The sequence below is a fragment of the Ammospiza caudacuta genome, chromosome 4 (genome assembly GCF_027887145.1).
Source record: "Ammospiza caudacuta isolate bAmmCau1 chromosome 4, bAmmCau1.pri, whole genome shotgun sequence".
Lineage (NCBI taxonomy): Eukaryota > Metazoa > Chordata > Aves > Passeriformes > Passerellidae > Ammospiza > Ammospiza caudacuta.
Genome location: NC_080596.1, coordinates 77,557,105 through 77,576,860, shown reverse-complemented (window position 1 = coordinate 77,576,860; position 19,756 = coordinate 77,557,105). Strand labels below are relative to the sequence as shown.

At 40.8% G+C, this 19,756-nt stretch overlaps 1 protein-coding gene across 7 annotated transcripts in view; it reads left to right on the top strand.

The window, feature by feature from the left end:
* Positions 1–19,756, top strand: part of CTBP1 (C-terminal binding protein 1) — a 186,890-nt gene that overhangs the window by 129,341 nt on the left and 37,793 nt on the right. For 5 of the 7 annotated variants that reach the window (XM_058803020.1, XM_058803019.1, XM_058803024.1 and 2 more), the window contains exon 2: positions 19,052–19,206. In XM_058803020.1, the coding sequence (XP_058659003.1) occupies positions 19,052–19,206 (155 nt within the window). Of the gene's footprint in view, positions 1–13,996; positions 14,087–15,511; positions 15,729–19,051; positions 19,207–19,756 lie in introns of all 7 variants that reach the window. The other 2 variants (XM_058803022.1, XM_058803023.1) reach the window with 2 other exon arrangements.

Here is a 19,756-nt window from a genome sequence, read left to right as displayed (position 1 = left end):
CAGCAGAGATGGCAGTGGTAGCAGATGTCCCAAGTTGCTGTGGAATGTTCCAGATGCTCATGGTGGTTCTGTCACGTTTGTGAGAAGCCTCAGAAGTGACCTGGCATAATTCATTTATTTTTTCTGTGCCCCATCCCACCCTGCATCCTGTGCATGCAAATGATGAGCTTACCTGGGAAAGCACTCTGGGATCTGTTGGAAATGGCACCAATTTAGAATAGGATTCTTTAGTTAATGGTGCTCCTGAGGAGATGTGTGGTCAATCTTTTTGTGTTTTGTTTTACCACACAGAAATAGTTTGGGAGGCAGTGAGCTTTCATTTGTGAACTGGCTTAAGGTAAATGCACTTATTAAAAACACAACCTGTGGCTTGACTGAACACAATGCTGTGCAAAACATTCCACTGTGACTGAAGGGCTTGCTTGCTCCAAATTGAAAATGTAATTTCCACCATTAAAGCTCGTCCTCTTCAAACAGCAAAAACCCCTCACACACGCAAATGAACCAGCAGAGTTCTGGTGAGTGAGGAGGCTGCAGCTCCATGGCTGGCACATGGCGATGGGGTGTCAGCACTGGGTACCCTTGCTCCTGCTGGGATGCAAAGCAGACACGTGATTGGGAGCTGGTTTTACTCACCAGTCGAACTTTGGAAGAGAAGAAGTAAGGGATAATTTCTTTCAGTTTGAGTTTGCACATTGTACGACTTATTAAAAACTTCAAGATGACTGTGAAGTAAAGACAGCTACTTGAAGTGCCAGATGGAAAAGAGCAAGAAAAATGCCTTCTGTTTAAAACAGAAAGGGGATTTTTGCTCATTTTTTGTTGGGGTCTTGTCAAGTCCAGAGTGCTTTGGTTCTCTCCAGTTCCATTTAATATTCTTATTGATGGGTGAGGGGATTGAGGGCACGCGACAGATGACACTGAGTTGGGTGGGAGTGTTGACCTGCTGGGGGACATGAGGGACCTGCAGAGGGATCCGGGCAGGATGGATCAGTGAGTCTGAGGTTCAAGAGGGCCAAGTGCCAGGTCCTCCCCTTGGGTCACAGCAGCCCCTGCAGCCCCAGGCTGGGAGCAGAGGGTGGAAAGGACCTGGGGGTTCTGGTCAGGGGGGGCTGAACATGAGCCACAGCATGGCCAGGAAGGCCAGTGGCATCCTGGGCTGTGCCAGCAGGACCAGGGCACTGGTTGTCCCTCTGTGCTCAGCCCTGTGAGGCCACACCTTGAACCCTGTGTTTCTGTGAGCCCCTCACCGCAAAATAGACATTGAGGTGCTGAAGTGTGTCCAGTTGTTTATCCTGGAGAAAAGGAGGCTGAGGTGGGACCTTACTTACCTTTACACCTACAATTATAAGGTTTAGACTGGATATTGGAAAAAATTTCTTCACAGAAAAGGTTGTCAAGCATTTAAACAGGCTGCCCAGGGCAGTGGTGGAGGCACTGTCCTTGGAGATGCTTAAAAAACCTCTAGATGTGGCACTTGGGACATTGTTCAGTGATGGCCTTGGCAGTGTCAGGTTGCACTGCACGATCTTGGAGGTATTTTCCAGTCTAAATGATTCTGTGGTTGTTCTGTGTTGCAGTTTCTGTCGTGGTTCCCATGCAGATATTAGATGCATGGCAAGATGCACCTGTCTGACAGAATGCAGGGTTCAAACAGCATACTGGTCACACATTGCTGGCTCAGCTTCACAGCATCAGGCTGCATTCCTGAAATTGGGATGGCACTTTTTTTTAGTTCCTGCTCTCATTGTCCAGCAAGTGCTCTTATGGACATTGCAAACATTTGTGCTGTTCTAGAAATGTACCTGCTTTCAGCGAAGCTGCTGTGGTTTGAGTAATGCAGTACTGGCTGTTTGATTTGGCTCTGAGACCCCTCAATTCCTTCTTTTGCACAGCAGTCTATCATCTTACTACGACCATTTTATATGGATTTAGTTCAAGGCCTATGTTAGCTTATACATAACTTGGAATAATTGTAAAATGTGAAAAATGTCAAGTATTTTTCAGCTGACTAAAATTTTAAAAGGGTGTTTTTTCTGCCAGCATCTGGAAGTTAGCCAGGTAAAAGCTAACATTCCCACAATGCCTTTTCTGTGGGATAATGGGCAAGTTCAGGGCAGCATTCTTTCTTTCAGTTATATAAACAGACAGTGCTGGCCAAGGCTAAGAAGTGCTGCCGAACATGAACTTGTTGCTGTTTGCCCTTCCAGTTGTTGCTGTTGAAAATGATTTATTTTTTTCTTTATTTCATTATTGTTCATCTCTTCATATTTAAATCACATAGAGTCTTCTGCTCTGTTGCCTTTTAAGATCTTGCCCAAGGCAGTGCTGTGTGAAAAATCCGTGCGCTCTGTGGATGATTTCATCCATGGTAGTGGAACGATGTCATCAGTATAAAACTGACTTTCAGAAGGCTCCAAAAAATAGAAAGGTGTTTGTAGAACAGAAGAGATTCTCTGACAATAGATAAAAAGAGGGGAAGGTGTGAGAAGCTGAAGTGACCTTTCATCTTCCTCAGCTTTGTCACTCCTAGTCCTTCCAAAACATAGCAGGAGTTAATTGTGAGGGCAGCGTGGAGCTGGGAGTGCAGGTGCTGTCAGCCAGCCCCAGCGCAGGCAGCTTTCGGTTGCTGCTGGTTTTGTAACTTCTGTAATACTGCACATTGATTGGGATTTATTAAAATACATTTTTCCCTGTTGGAATTCATATCTTTGTACTTCAGGAGTTCCTGAAGAGTTGGCAGGCCACAAGGGTAATTGTGATGTACATGACTTAACACATGGAGTTTAATCAGTTGGGAAAGTCAGTGTCTTGGGCCTGCGTGGAAATTTTTCTTTTTATTATTTTTTTCTATAAGGATCCCACACAGGAATTTACTATATAAGCCTAAAAGCAGTAGTTTTAGGCTTTATACATGTTTATACATGAAGCAAGGTGCAGAAATCCTGGCCCCTCCACACGGCTGAATTGTCATTTTTCAGCTTGTACAAGAGCAGCAGAAATGCAGTCAGTTGGCTATGGCCAGCCTTGGGGAAAGTTTGGAGAAAGGTAGTGAGACCTGAAAAATTTCAGGGATGCTGAATGCTTGCTGTATAATTTTCTGAGCTGTGATGGGAGCATGGGTTTTATTAAAAAAAAAATAAATCTTGGTGACTTAAAAACTTTTCAGCTTAGATCTTTTCTACTAGAATACATACACTTATTGCCCTTGAAGGGCAAAGCTTTTCCTAGAAAAATCAATGCCTGTTTAAAAGGGCAGCAAGCAACACACGTCTAAAAATTCAGTTCTTAGTAAATTCTGAACAGACAGAAGAAGAAAGTCTGTGAAACCCTTAATCTTTCATGCTATCTGGATAAGCTGGAACATGGCTGTAGAATTATTTTCTTTCATCTGCTGATGTCATTGAAGTCCCTATGCAGACTGAGGCTCGTAAATGAAACTAAAGTTCATTTTCTGTGAACTTTGCATTTTTCCATGCTGTCTTTAGGCCCATTGTCATGTAACAACCTCTGTGTTTACAGAAATATGAAGTCAGTTGGGTGGATACAAGCACTTGTAATTTTCTATTCTCTACTTATGCAGAAAGTGACAAAACAGTAAAATTCAAATGGACTGAAATGCATCAGTGGTGGTTTTTCCAACTTCCAGTTCTGTAACCATAATTTATATCTGTTTTAAACCTCTAATGACTTTTAATATGTTTTTAAGTGCTAAATAGGAAGAAAAGCACTGTTGCCTGATAAAATAAAGATGTACTTAGAAACAGCAATTTATTGTCCTGCCTTCAGTTTGTATTCATTTAGAACACGGGGTTTATGGACCTTTTAGTTGGGGTTATTTATTTCTTGAGGTTTAAAGAACATGTACTCAAACTGCTGGTTTTATTGAATGTAAATGTCAGTATCTTGGAGCTGGTTATATTTAGATCAGCAGCATTTTTGTCAATTCAGTATTTCTAAGTTTCCTCGCTTAAATTTTAAGTAGAAATTGGCATGTGTGGACTGTATATCCCATGATTTTATTGATGAACTTTATGAACTTCTAGTTTGCTGTAATACTGTTGGTGGTAGCACAGTTTTATCAGCTGTGAAGCTGAATTTTGCTCATACACATGGAAAAATTTAATTACATCAGATAAATACATGCACATGGCCATGTGAGCTGCTTGTGTGCAGATCCGTATCTGCTCATTTCTCATCATGTCCCCGATTTTGCAATGAGCACTCAGGTAGCAGCAGCTCTGCTGACTGATTGCAGGACCCCAAGTCTGTGAGTGAGGTGCCAAGCGAGGCCTTAAGGACAAAAAATTAAAATCCTTATGAAAGATGTGCACTGAAAGGAACTTGGTGCTTTCACAGGAATTGTACAAATGTTCCCTCCTCCTTAATAGAAGTGTTCTGGATCCTGTTTTTCTTCACTAGAGACTGACAGCTTTTAGAAGTATTGTAATGATGAAGTGCCATTAGCTGCACACCATTCATGTCTTAAATTGCAATTTAATTGTTCTTTGCTATTCTTGTAAAATAGTTGGGTATGGTCAGAATCTTGATTTCCAGCACTTCTCCTTGCTCTTTATTTTCTTGTTGTGTAGGTTATTCATTTTTTTGTTGAATTATATGTCTTTCTGTTATCAGTTGGCATGGAAACAGGGCTCCTTTATAGGCCAGTTGCTTTTAGCATTAATTTGCAGGTACTTGTTTTTGAATGTGAAAATGGAAACTATTTATGTTCCTCATCATTCCCCATCATTAATACATGCATGCTTTCCAATGCAATGTAAATTATCTTGCCTTATGTCTTACAGGGAAAAATGTACCCTTAAAGGAAGAAAAAAAATACTGCATCATGTGCACTGTATTAGAAAGACTGTACTTCATATAAGGGTTTTTATATGTAAACTTGGCAGAATCAGTGAGACAAAGACTGACACCAAACCTTAGTTTAAGCTCAGAAAGTACCCAACACTTAATAAGACAAAATGACACCACCTAATTTTCATTTCATTAATGTGTTTATTGACATTGCTCTTTATTTTTTTATTATTATTGGCAGAGTGTCCTGTTTGCTTTAAGAGTTCACTGCATTTCACTAGGAAAAAAGTTAAGCAATTTGCTTTGATCAGGACTGACAAAAGTAAGGGAATAATTGCATTGCTATTTTGTGATTTTAGTCAATGGAGTTTGAAGTTCCTGAAATACCTCGATACTGGCAAAAGTCACATTCTGGGGCTCTTTTATATTTATTGGAGCAGTGTTCATGGTGCTGTGATGGTGTCCTGCAGCAGCTGCTGCTTGGAGAAAAAGCAGGTCTGTCACACATCTTCTCAGAGAGCAGTTAGGCTATTAGTGTTTGCTCACATTTCTAGAGATTTGGAGCTATCTAAATAAGTACTGTTAACTATTGGTAACTATCTAATTTCACATCTGCTACAAGCAGTTGCAGAATTTCGGTTTCCAGTGTAGTTGCTTTCAAGTTCTTTAGGATGAGATTTAATCTCATTGCTAACAGCTCCAGACCTTTGTCTGAAGAGCTTTGTACAGATTGGATATGCAGAATAAAAATGAGATTTGAATTCATGCACTTTGGCTCATTCTTCTCCATCCTGTTCCAGGCTTCAGACACTTTGTTTCACTACCCATTTATTAGGGAGTGTGCAAAACAAATAAATTCAATTGGTACTGCTCATAACTCCATTTTACATGTTTAATAAACAGTCAGTTCATCTGGCCTGTTTGGGTGTAGTTCTGAACTGCTTTTGCTTTATTCTGTGAGTTGAAGTACACGCTGTCCCATTTCAAAGCCATAAGTCTGTGCAGCATTTAACAAATTTCAGTGAAAGCACTGCAGACCTACAGGTCAGAAATGCTTTGTTCATGCCACTTGTCCTGTGTTACAAGTGTCATGGCATTACTCAGCAACCATATTGTTCATTCCCTCTGGACAGTTTAAAAAATATAACTGTGAAACCAAGCAAACCAATCCCTCTAGGTGCAATCCCCTTATTTTTGCATTTCATATTTTCTTTAGATAACTTTGGTGGAAAAGAAAGATTTAGATTCATGCCAAACTCTTTCACCAAAACTGTTCTTGCAGTTACTTGTCAGTGGTTTTCTTGGAGTTGAGTACAGCAGATGAGGGCTTTTCCCAGCAGTTTACAGAGCAGATTTTTCACTAACCATAATGCAGCTGTGAAAAGAAGTGTCACACTGGGCCTTGGTGCTTCCTGTGTGACAGTGTCTCATCCTGCAGAGCAAAACCATTCCTTCCTCCCTTCAAGCCCCCACCCTCATTCTCCCAAGACATCTGTTCAAAAAGCAAATGGGTCCCACACCAGTCCTGGTGTGCTGCAGAGGAACTGGTGACAGGATGTACTAAACTGATTTTCCCCTCGCCATCCTCCCTGCAATGGCACTGCTGGTGCAGGAGGGGCTGCAGAGACCCACACTGAGGACAGAGCTCCCACTGCTCATTCACTTAATCCCTGGGCTGAATTGTAGTGTTTCTGGTGTAGATTGAGCTCTTCTTTCATATTCTTTCTGGAACCAAACTCTCAGGAACCAGCACAGCCTCTTAGATGTTTTCATTCTTTAACCAGATGTTGAGTGTGGCTGGTGTCCCTTCTCAAATTCATCTATCCAGAGGTGGGTAGACTACTCACTGAAATCTCACATTCTGCTGTGGGTCCTTGTCAGACCTCCCAGAGAATTAAGCTACTAGTTATGTTGTCCTTTAAATATTTTTAACGTAAAAGTTTAATTATCTTTGTGTGAACCGTTTAACATAAGCTTTAAGGGATGTATAGCTCTGATTAAATTGAGGATTTTATCTCAGCCCGAGGGTCACATTTCACAATGTATTGTGGTGGTGTAGACTTCCTAAGGAAGTAAGGCTAATTCATTATTCAAAAAACAAAGAGCACAGGTGGAGTTTCTTCTTAAAGCATTAACTTCATTGACCAGCACCTGTTTAATCACTGCTTGAGTGTACCTTATTTCAATCTGGTTTACAGTGCAGATGAAATAAATGGCTCTCACCTGGGCTACTCATGGATGTACAATTTTCATCACAAAGAGTTATTTTTCACATTTCATTTGTTATTCTCAGCACTTGTTTTTCATCTTCCTTTTGTAACTGAGTTAACAATCCCAACCCAGAGGAACAGAATGAATTAAAAGATTGATGAAAATGTTTTAAAAGCTACAGTTTCTTCTGAAATAATTGTTGTGCTGTCAAAACACCTGCTAAGCAAAAGGAGCATGGCTGTAACCAAAGTTTGGGAGCAGAAGTAGTAACTGCTGGTTTTTTGCTTTTGCAGTGGTATACCTGCATGAATTTGGTTTGCTTTATATCCAGAAAATAGGGAAAATAACGTGTTATGAAGACCTTTTACTCTGCATCAATCCCAAGTTCAAGGATTCAAGCTTCGTATTCTTCTGTGATGTTCTGGAAAATAGTCATAATGGTTTCTTGGTTTCTGGGAGGTATCTGATAGCTGTTGTATTGCACTGAGTAAGCTCTCAGCTGTCATTTTCTCCCAATTTTTCAGAAATCACAGTCAGTAGGAAGCAGTTAAACTCGTTTTCCAGCATCTTTCCCTATGCCTTGTCCACTTTCTGAGCAACCAAATGAGTTTCCAGTTTACTTTGCATGAACTCAGTGATGATTATCTTTGATAAAATTCAAAGTAATGTGTTTCCTGTTGGCTTGCAGAAATAGAGTGTTCCTGCAGCCTTTCAGCATGGTGCTGTTTATCCTGCTACTGCCATCCCTCCTGTTTCTGGTTTCAAAAACCTAGAAAAATCAGAGTAAGCTTTCTTATTTTGGGATTTTTTTTCTACATCCGATGGAATGGAAACCAGACCAATTTAATTGCTTCTCCAACTGTTGTCAGTCTGTATTTTGTTTCAGAAGAGGTCCATTTTTTATAATTGCCTGTTTCTCACCAAGTGTGTCACTGCAGAAGTCTGGGCTGTCCCTGGGAGAGGGGGAGATGACATTTGTGTGACGCACAGATGTGCCGTGGGCACGTTTGGAAATGTCTCTGCCTGCACATTGGCGGCCGCACGAGCTGCAGCAGGTTTGTTTTTGTGCCAAACCACACGGGCTAGAATAAAGCTATGAACTGTCATGTTCACTGTATTTACAGAGAAATGTGATAGTGAATGCGTTTTCCAAAATACAAGTGCTTGATCACACCAAAAATCCAGAGTCAGAGAGAGACCGTGGCAAGAAATCATGTCGAGAGTGATGAGTGCCCTTTCGCCTTAACATTCTCTAACTCTTAATAATGGATTCAGTAACTCCTTTTATAATCCTTCCCCTGTTACTGATGCTTTTTAGCACTGATAAATGTTTTATGCAATTTACAGAGACAGAACATGATTTGTGCTCTGAAAAATTTATTATTATCTGCAAAGCATTTTAGTGCATGTGAATGGACCGTTTTCAAGTTGAAAATGGTTAAACTGCAGAGACTAAAAGAAACTATAAACCCTAGTAAAAAAAATGCAAATGTAGGTCATTTTTAACCACTTCTGACTTTTCACCATCAGAAAGATCTTTAAATGTTCAAAAACCTTCCATAAACCCCTTCAGTATGTGGTATGTGTGGGAAGAAGTATTTTGCTTCACTCATCAAGTCATGGAAATAGCTCCCAATTTGAACTGTTTTTCTGTGCAGCTTTAACTGTCATGTTGAGACCAGAGCCTTTGTAATTGAAACTCAGATTTGTACTTGAAGAACAGCTCAGTAGAACAGCTCTCTTACATCATTGCTTTGGTTATATTATGATTAAATGTAACATGATAACATAAACCCGGCTTTGGCCTTAAACTGCCTGTTTTATTTGGCACTTGGACTGTTGTTACGGGCTGGTTCTCAGTGAGCTTGTCGTTTTTTATACATCCTGTTTGCTTACCTTCAAAATGAGTATCTTTTCAGAAAAAGCTATTTATTTAACTTTGATTATTTAAGCTGCAGAGGACCCTGGATGGGAGGTGCAGGATTTTGATTTCGCTATAGTCCAAATTTTCTCAGTTTTACTACTTCACTGTTCTCTAGTTTGTAATCATCATCAGCCATTTTCATAATATTGGCAGAGGACAGCAGAGGTCAGGGGCTGTGGGAGGATCCAGAAAGGGAGAGAGAAAAAAGCTTCAAGGAGCCCTTTGCAAAGGTTCAGCGTTTGTTAGAGTTGCTTTGCTTTTCAGAGGAACATAATGGAGTGTAACTGGAGGGATTTTATTATCCCTATTTACCAGAATCCTTACTACTGTGTTAAATTGTCCTGTTTTAAATATGCTCATTTTAGCAGTCTGGACTATGTATTTGTGTGTATATATATATATGTATATTTGTTTTTTAAAGTTTTTAGCTGTCTGCCTTAAAGTTTCCAGCTTTCCTCCCTTCTCCCATCCCTAAACAAGTCACAGTATTTTTTTTGTTGTTGTGGTTGTTGTTTCACTGTAAAGATTGCTGACACACAGCATCATGATGTTCAGCTGAGAGGATAAGGTATCACGTTTGATGCTTTCCCAAAATAAAAAACAAAAGTTAAGGAGTTACAGGGAACTTGGCCAGTGTTCAATATGTAAAACATTTCCATACTGTTATTTTTAGTGTCATCTGAGTGTGTTCTCCTGACCTTAAGAAAGAAATAAACCTTGTGAAAATGATTTGGTTATCCAAGGCCCCACGCTTGCTTATCTTCATACTTTTTGATAAGGAAAATAAGGAGTGTCTCAGGTAATAGTTTAACGTTCTTGGGTCAAAGTACAGTTGTGCTGTTGGAGAAATTGCTTTTGGTGTTTGGGATCAGAATAAAGGAAGCCTTTGATGTTGGCTCCACTTGGATTATTTGGTTTCTTTCCCAGAGACAGACTCCTGTACAGCATTTAAAATATGAGAAAAACACAGAGTGTAGCCATTAATACAGGCTACATTTAGAAATTTTATGTTGTAATAAATTCTTGGCAGTGTCTTTAAAACATAATGTGAAATTAATACTCTGAAAGCAGTTGTAATGACAAAGCTAAAAAGCGGTGTTTTCTCTCAAAGAATATTTCCAGCTCAGGCAGTGGTGTAAAGCAAAACAAACAAAAACCCAAACCTGCTGGAATAAAATAACTTGCTAGAAGAGTAACATTATTGATGAGAAGAAAAAAATTAATTCTCTTCTTTTTTCCTTCATAGTTCAAATGCATATGTCATGGGCACATCTAAACTCATTCCTTGAGGGAATTACATTTTAAATCAACACTGTGTGGCTGTTGAACTTTTATCAAAACTACAGCCCAGATGCTAGTTCTGATAACTTGATTTAAAATGGAAAGGCATGGTTCCATGCTGTCCATTGAGTACATGGGCAGAGGAGTGAGGATGAGGGCCACTGATGCACTTCATGTGCAGCACAGCCCTCCTCTGCCAGCCTGGTCTGGTCTGCTGTTGTTTATCCTCAGGATCGCTCTGAAAATCTCCAGGGCCGCTTCTTCCGTGGGAAGGGCTTCAGTAAGTCTTGGCACGGTCTGTATTGTTACTGGAAAGGCTCAGGGAGTTAATCATTCTGCTCCTAGTGCAATTGTTGAAACAGATTGTTTTTCCAGTTTCTGCCAGCAGGAATTTTCTGCCTTTTTTTTTTTAAAGTCACACCCACCCACCAATAAAATTTATGGTCTGAAATATAAGCCCAGTTGTATTTTAAACCAGGCTTTGGGAGCTCGTTAGGGTGGGTTAACCTCCAGATGCCATAATCAGCCAGCTCCATGGTCACTGTCCTGGGGAAGGGCAAAGGGGAGGTATATTCTGATATAAACCCAGCATATGGTGCTTTGTGGGGATGTCTGTAATGCAGGCTGGGCTCATGCCCTCAGCTCTGCCTTTTGGACAGGCTGCCCCATCAGTAACTGGAGATTGATGTCCATAGGTGTGGGCACATGTGGCTGCTGGGAGTTACAATTCTCAAGTTCGTTGGGTCTTAATTTGCAGGTCCCATCCCCAAGTTCACTGCAGCGATTCCTGTAAGTGACCAAGCAGTTTTTTGTAGCTTTTGTCACAGTGTGTGTGGACTGTAAAACCTGTGGGATAACTAACAGGAGCTGGCAGCCTTAGCCAGCATTTCTCAGAAGCTGAGATTGATGTGGGTGAACTCAGCTAGCACAGCTCCACTGTTGCCAATTTATTTATCCCCCCCTTCTTTCACTTATTACTTAATAAAGCTGGAAATATTTGAAACAGATAAAGACTCACTGTGCACAGGCACTGAGATGTTGCACATCCAAGGAGAGCTCAGTCCTTGATGATGTTTTGCCTTTCTCTGGAGTTTGCTTTCATGTATCTGTTACTTGAAAACAACACTGCTGCAACGTTGCTTTTAATGTGTGTTTTATTGCAGATACTTAGACTTTCTGTGTTTGGTACTTGATATAGTTGTTACTGAATATTGTCATTTGTTTTGCGTTTTAAATGGTGATGGGAAATTAAAACATTTTACCATAGTACATAGTGCTGTTAGTGCTTGTTTATTTTACATTAAATAGGTGTGATTCATACTGTTTTCAGTCTTATTTTGAAGAGTATTAGTTAAGATTAGGCATATCTTTACAGCATACTCCAAATATGTAATTTGAGTAATTTTTTGACAGATGTGAAATACTTCCAGTCTGAAGTACATGTGTAATATAAAATGTTGCCGGATTATTTTGTTTCTCCTTAATTGAACATTATTTCTGATCAAAGGCTTTCAAGATGTGCCTTGTGGGATGTTCGTGTTTTTGTACCCTGACAGGCACTTAAGATTTTGTGTGCGCACTGACAGATATTAGACAAATAAGAGCAAAATTACTAGATAAAAACAAAACCAAAAACCACTGGTTAGGGATCGCTATTAAAAACCACAGCTAAGCCCCATGTCCTCATGACTGTCAGAATAATATCATGAGAATGGCAAGTTTACCTGCAGTGCGAGTATGGAACAGGAATGAGGAGTCATGATTCAGGCTCTAGTAGCAGCAGGGAAATGCAGAACGTTCTAAACAGAAGTCATTGGCTTGTGTTGTTTTGATTGTACCAAAAGGGCAGATCAGGCAGGAGAGTTGTCTCAGTGCTTTGTGCTGAGGCTGTTGTGTGTGTGCTGGAGCGATTGCCCGGGTGCCAGGCAATGAAATAACGCAGGCCGTGAAATAGCGAGGTGCAGTGTGCCCAGGTGGGTGCCAGGCTGCTTTCTCGCAGGCAGTGAAATAGCGAGGTGCAGTGTGCCCAGGTGGGTGCCAGGCAATGAAATAACGCAGGCCGTGAAATAGCGAGGTGCAGTGTGCCCAGGTGGGTGCCAGGCTGCTTTCTCGCAGGCAGTGAAATAGCGAGGTGCAGTGTGCCCAGGTGCCCCCGTGCAGGGCTGTGGGCTGGCTGTGATTACACAGTGCTGGTGTTGGTGTAGGTTCGGTGTCAGGGAGGGAGCTGGGAGCGTCTGCAGAGCTCTGGGTGCTTTTCAACCCTCACACTTAACAGGAGGGTGCAGCTGGGTGTGACTGCTCTGCACATCGCCGGCTCAACACAGCACAGGAAACCGCTTGTGTTTTTCTTGGTCTCCTGCAAATTAAAAGAAAAGAGGGAAGATGACTTGTTCTTACTGAGTTCAGGTAAATGAAAAGCATAGATAGCAGCAGAATTCATCCCCTGTGTGCTTCCAGTAAAGTGCCAGTGTGCTCAGCATTAACCCCTGAGCCCTGGGGACTTCCCCAGGGGCTGCACATGAGCTTTCAGCGCAGCTCCTGCTCACTTTGCTTTTGCATGTGCACTGCGAGGTCCATCTTGTTACTTTCAAAATCAGTTTGGGGTTGTTCCTCTCAATTTTAATATGCCTTGCAGCAGGTTCCTAAATTCTTAACAAATATACTTAGAAGCATTAAATGAGATGAGAAAAGAAGGAAATTAAATTTAATCTGCTACATAATTCAGTCTTCTGAGGGTGGCTGTCACTGTTCTGTCCCTTGTTGTGTTCTTTATTTTAAAGTATTCTCCCCTGTGCCTCCCTCCAATCCTGCATTCATAGGAAATTGCATCCTGCTCATCTTGAAGGCAGCAGCAAAAAGTGTTGGCTCAGATTCTGGTGGAATCATGAAATTTTTGTGTTGCATATTCAGCATCTCAATATGCTGAATATCACAACACTGAAGGATGATAAATGTTCTTTTTTTTTTTCTTTGCATCCTTTTCTCTGATCCTTGTACCTGAGTTGTATTTTAAACTTCTAATTGACTGCTCTTAGAGTTTTGCTATACCTTGAATCTCAATATCTTGAACTTGAGTTCATGGTGCACAAAACAATGAGCCTGCCAAAAGAGTCCAAGATGTAAAAATGCATGATAGGTCAGAAACCTTAAAATACGGTTTTTAAGTATGGGGTTTCTAGGAATTTTAATGGTGCATATTGGCAAATGTAATTCATAACAGCTTCTGTGTTCATGTTATGAGGAGGATATTTTTTGTTTGTTTTGACAATTCATTCTTTCCTTGAATTAATATTAGCATTTATTTTTGAAAATAATGCAAATTTTTTGTGAGGGTTTATGGTAAATAAGTGACAGCTCTCACTGAATTTACACCTAGGTAAGAATATAAAATAAAGGTAAATGCCAAAGGGGTTAGTCTCATTATACATGTGCAAGACTATAAATTAGTTGAATGTCCAACCTGTCATTTTCAGGTCTTGTTTCTGTAAATATTGATGAGGTTTTTCAGTAGTTTGCATTTTGTAAAAAAAGTAAATCATTTTGATGTTTTACAATGTATAAAGGAAGCTTTTTTAACACAAATTCTTTGAAAAGGAGGATATTGTCAAGGGATTTTTCTTCCTTATTTAATCTTTGCACTTGTAAGAATCCCCAGTGACAGGAAAACTCTCTTGCCAGGCTGCTGTCCTCCATTTCGTGTTCCTGTTGGTTTGTGATTATAGGGTTATTGATAAGTGTTGTGCTTTTTGGCATTGATGTATTTTTCAGAAAAAAAGAATTGAAGCATTTGTTTTGAAAAAAGAAAAACACATTTAAAGAATTACATGGACTTTGCAAACAGATTTAAAGAAATGAAAGGTAGGTCAAGTTTTGGGCCTACAAATCTGACAGTGTCCTTTACTTTTAACATGTGCGCCTCATATGAGACACTCCTCAGCCTAATGATGTCAAGTTAATCAGCAGTAGAAAAATGTGAAAATTACATTGTTATTAATCTTGATAGCTTTGCATTGTAGTACATTTTCTGATGTCAGTAAACCATGGCAGACTACTTTGAGATCTCTGGTATTTGGGCAAAGTGATTGCTTCAATTACTGTCAGTTTGTACCATAAAAAGTTGTTTTTATGAGAAGTTTGGAACACATTTTAGCAGCCTGGATTATGTCAGGGAGAGCTTTCTTACCCCGCAGTGCTGAGTGTGCCAATGGCATTGGCCTCTCGCCCTTGGAGGGCAGCACAAACAATGCTTGAGGAGCAGGAGATGCTGGTTGGGTTCGGGAGGGAGGAGGACACTGCCCTGCTTAGGTGGCTTCCTCCCAGTTTAAGAAAATACATCTTGTGCTGAGGTTGGGCTGATCACCTTTAAGTCCCCAGGCTCTCAAATGTGTGGAGGTAAAATAATTCCCAGCCCTCCCACTCCTGTTTGGTTCCAGAGCTGCATGGTGAGCTCGTTAATCCCCTGTTTCTGGGACCCACAGTCAGTTGTGCACATGGCTGGCCTCCTCTCAGGTTCTGCAGCTGAAAACTGGTTTTTCAATTCCCCAGTTTATTTCCATAAGAGCTGGACTAGAATCAGGTTTTGATAGGTTTTTTCCAGGCTGCAGCTGTGCAGAGGCACTGTGCTGTGAGCCACATGTGGATAGCTGCTGCCTGAGGACAGCTGCTCCGTCTGTCCCTGCACCTTATACCTGGAATGAATTTAGAAAAACTCAGCAGCCCCTGGCACAGTAGCTGTTAGTGGGATAAGAGCTTCCCCACCAGATTTGTTCCACATGGGGGCAGGGCAGAAACCCCAGACTGACAGCTGCATTAGAGCTGTTGGGAAAGGGCTAGGTTTGTTCTTTAATACATTTAGATAACCTTAAGGGCCTGACTTACACCCAGCTAAACCATCAAGTTCAGAGTTAAGGCTTCTCACTCCATCTCTGGTGCCCACTGGAGGGCTTGGCCCTCCAGCAGGGGGATTTTGGAGATGACACACTGTCCCTGGATCCCTGCCCACCCGGGCAAAGCCTTGGCCATGGGAGTGGTGCCCACCATTGCAGGTAGGTGTATGTACAGTACACCTGCTGTCCTGAGCAAGGTGCAGTGTGTAACACTCCACTGCTTTCCCTGCAATGTTCGTGGCCAGTGGCAGCGCAGCAGGTGTGGTGGAACGCCAGCAGCCATAGGGGGAAGGGTACAGATGCAGTGAGAAGCTTTAATTTTGAGTTTCCTGCCTTCTGTGAGCACGAGTCAGACCCTTAACGTTGTTTTAATGTATTGTTTGTGTTTAATTTTTAGTAAAAATTTGAACACCATCCAGGCTACAGAGGTTGCAGTGGATAAGAAGTATAAAAGCTTTGGTTCAAGATTACAGGAGGCTTCAAGAAAAATTAAAGACATGGAAATGAGGATGGAATGACAGGCTGCTATTTTGCCTCAGAATACTGAAGATTGTAAAGCATTGAGAAATCGAATTCATGATCCTGGAAATCAAGCTCAGATTAAGAAATGTCAGGTTGGTAGGGGTTCCTGAAAGTCTTGAGTTAGGATAAACTAAGATTGTTTTCCCATAACAAAGGTCATAGGATGTGGGGGTGGTGGTATAATTTGTGTTATCTGTGTAATGTAAAGTGCTATACCATAATACTTTTAAATAAGCCAGCTAAGTGAAATTATTTTTTTAAATCAGTTTTACATTTGTCGTGTTGAATGTCACTTCTGACCACTTTGCAGTTACTTCTCTCTGGCACAGAGCTGCATTATTCACTGTAAATGCAGGCATGGAAAACACTGCCCTTAAATCCACATTGCTCTTAAATCCACATTGCTCTTAAATCCACATTGCTTTCTGCTGCCTCTTCAAGGTCTCCTGAAAAGCCAAAGGCACAGTGCAGTGTGACATTCCCAGATAAAAAACAGGCAGAATGTATCCAGATGCTGGAAGAGGAACCTTTTTGTTCCAGAGGTTCTGATTCATAGCGAAGCCTTGTCTTCCCAAATGGGGACTTTACGTAGGCACTGCCGCTGGGATGAAGCTCCTGGAAGTTAGCTGAAGTGGGAATTACTGCCTGCCATTCAGGGGCAGGAGGTTTAGGCACAAAGATTGTGCAACAGGAAGTCTGTGCTGAAGTTCAGAAAGGATTTTAGCAAGCAAAGGTTTGTAGGGTTTTTGTGGTCAGGGTCACTGGATGTATTTGAGTTCTGGGGATTCTTAACAAAGCCTTGAAATTTCTCAGGGAGGGTTCCTCCTTCTGGGGTTTTTCTGACTCTGTTCCTGTGCTTTGGGGCTTGCCCTGGCATTCCCCTTAGCACCAGCGTTGCACAAGTAACTTGGTGGAAATCTTAGATATACTGGTGTGAGGGGAAAACCAGACCACACCTTATGTGTTTTAGAGAAATCATTATCTGAAAGGGCTCTGTTTAGTGCTTTTGCATGTGCACTGAGAAGTCCACATGCAAAAGCACTAAAGTTAGTGCTGTAGCATTTCATGATTTTTTGAGCTAGCCCTGGTCAGAAAAGTGTTTCTTTGAAGTGAGAGTTTTTAATCTCACCTACCTTTTAAAGTTTGGACTCTGTGCTCTGACAAAGGTGCTTTGGTTGTAGCTCTGAGGGAATCACCTGTGCCATATTTTTCCTCATTCATCTGCAACAAATTTAGTATCAAAGTTCTTAGCTTTTAAAATTTTATTTTAGCTAGCATTCAGACTTGTTATTGAATTTCTGGCTTTGCTGTACTGACAAGATCGTGACATTTCAGTTCTTGAGTAAGCACAGTCACTAAGCAAAATGAAGAGGTCTTGCAATGTAATTTTTGCATTTGTTTCTAGACATAATTGCATTTTATTAATGCTGTTATATATACTGTTTTTTAAAAAATGTGAGCAAGTCTATAACATGCTTTATCCTAGGATGTATTTAAGTATATTTAATGTGGAGTTTTGTAATTAAATGCCCATTAAAGGATAGAATTGTTCCATTAATACCTTAAGTATTTTTATGTTGTCTCCTGTACCCCATTACTGGTATGTAGTTTATTTACTAAAAATGTCTGTATGAGGGTTATGTGGCCATTTTTGGCTCAAACAAGTATCAATAATAAGCTATCAAGCTGCACAGTTTTTTTTTAAAAATTACGTATTAATGTCTCCCATTTAGTTTTGGTGGCTGAATATTACTGAAATAATGTGTACCAGAAGCATTTCTAAGCTCACCTATCATAGTACAGGTTAGGAGTGGGTGTTTTTGCACCAGTGTAATTGCCATAACAAACTCTGTTTGTTCCCATCTGAAAAATGGTGATAGCACTGCAGAGTCAGTCAGTCCATGCTATCATCAGGGGTGGGGAGGTGCTGGAAGTAGAGCAGAAAAGAGCCAAATGTAGCGACTGCTTTTCTCATGTCTTCAGGTATAAAAACTGAACAGGTGAAGAGCTGCAGTGCCAGACTGCAGTGGTGCTGGGCTGTCTGAGCTGTTGGGCTCGGGCCAGGCAGTGAGGGAGCTGTCCCAGGGGAAGTCATACGCTCCTTTTGTTGGCTTGTGAGAATCTCTCTTCCCAGCAGCTGGTTTTCTTCATCACATACTTGTATGGCTGGGATTCTGCTGATTTTCCATCCACTTGAAATGCAGATACTAGTCTTTCAGGACTTGCTTTCTGACACAGGCTGGGACTTAAGATGCAGGGATTGCTTGTGGAAGTTAACTGGGACACCTCAGTCATCTGCATTGCTGTTGGACCAACTCGGATTAACAAGAAAATAAGCAATGTTTTAAAATTGACACTGCAACAAAAATATCTGTTGAAATTTGTATACAAGAAATAACTAGCCTGATTCACTTTGCAGTGCTTAAAACTTCTTATTCTAAAAGAGGAAAAAATGTACTTTATTCTTCGTTTTGTTTTTCATTATCTCTTCAGGAAGTCTTTTTTCCCACCCATGCTTAACTACTTTCTGTAAATGCAATGGTTTAATATTATTCCCTTGAGTACTTCTATGTATTTATAGCATCTGTATTGTTAAAGAGATGCTCTCTAAATATCTTACGGATTATTTTTCATTTCCAGACTCTGTAAGGAGGATGTAAATTAAATCTTCAGTTTGGACTGATTGTCCTTCTCCCAGATACTTGACATGAATTTGTTTGTCACTCCACGGTGTTCAGAGTGTGACATTGATTTAGGGAGGGACATTTTTTTCCTGTTTTGTAAGAGTTTTCAGTGGTGGATTAAGTATGACATGTTTGACCAAGCTATATAGAACTGTTTGGTAAAACTTTTTAAGCCTAAGCAGACCTACGTAGATCAGCAATTCTGCCTGTGAACTTGGACACTGGATCCTCAGTAAATGGAAAATTTTGCTGCTGTAGGCTTTTTAAAGTTAAATTTTAGTCTCAGCAGAATCATCATTATATATGTAAATTGAATACTCAAATCCTCGCTGAGTTGCTTATTATATTCCATAAGCTCCACTCTTCATGCAAGCCTGGGCAAGATATTTCTCACTCTTTCTAGAGCTCACAAAGGTGTGGAATCCAGTCAAAACCTAAAGGTTGAACAAGGTTGCAGAGACACTGATTAGTACAGTGAGAAGTATCTTTAAAAAACAAGTATTCCCTCAGTGATTTTGTCCATCTCTCAAAGTTCAGCCTTCTGAACCTCCATGGAATTTCCTCATAAGGTCTTCTACGCTTGGTTGACAGCTGAGTATAAACTCGTTCCTGTTTTATTAGCTTCAGTCCTTGAAATCTTTTTCTGCCATCAGAGTAAAGCAGAGTAGCTGTAACCTATTTGTAATGCCATTTGCACGGCCTGACTAACAGGATTTTGTGTTTCTCCTCAGGCATTCGACCTCCGATCATGAACGGGCCCATGCACCCGCGGCCCTTGGTAGCGCTGCTGGACGGCAGGGACTGCACCGTGGAAATGCCTATTCTGAAGGATGTGGCCACAGTGGCGTTTTGTGATGCTCAGTCCACACAAGAGATTCACGAAAAGGTAATGTTGAGGAGGCACAGCTGAGGTGTTTTAGGAAATGCAGGTATTGCAGTGATTTGGAACAGCGTGTGTCAGCTGTGATGTGTTACTGCAGTGTCTGTGGTGAGCTGTGCTTTGGGGGGTTGGATGTTGTCCCTCTGCCTCCCTACTGAATTAAATTCATGGACAGAGTTACTTCTGGGCAAAATACTACTACATGGTACCTTGAAATGCTCCTTGGAAACATTTCTGTTGCTCAGCCTTTTCCTGGAAAGACAGACCACAAGTATTGGATTGTCTGTGTGGGTAACTTTGGTTTCTGTGTCTAGCCAAGGAATTGTGCAGGTTGGGTTAGGCAGCCTTGTGCACTGAGAAATGTCACTGGAAGAGAGTTTCAAAACAAATACTAACCCAAAATTTGCATGGAAAATGCGGTGAATGTTAACCTAACTTGAGAACATATGCAAGGAATTGAAAAATTCTGTCTTCATTTATAATGGATCTGCAGAGATAATGGTTGTTGAGATTTTTAATAAAATAAAACTTAATTTATAAAGTTCAAAGACAATGT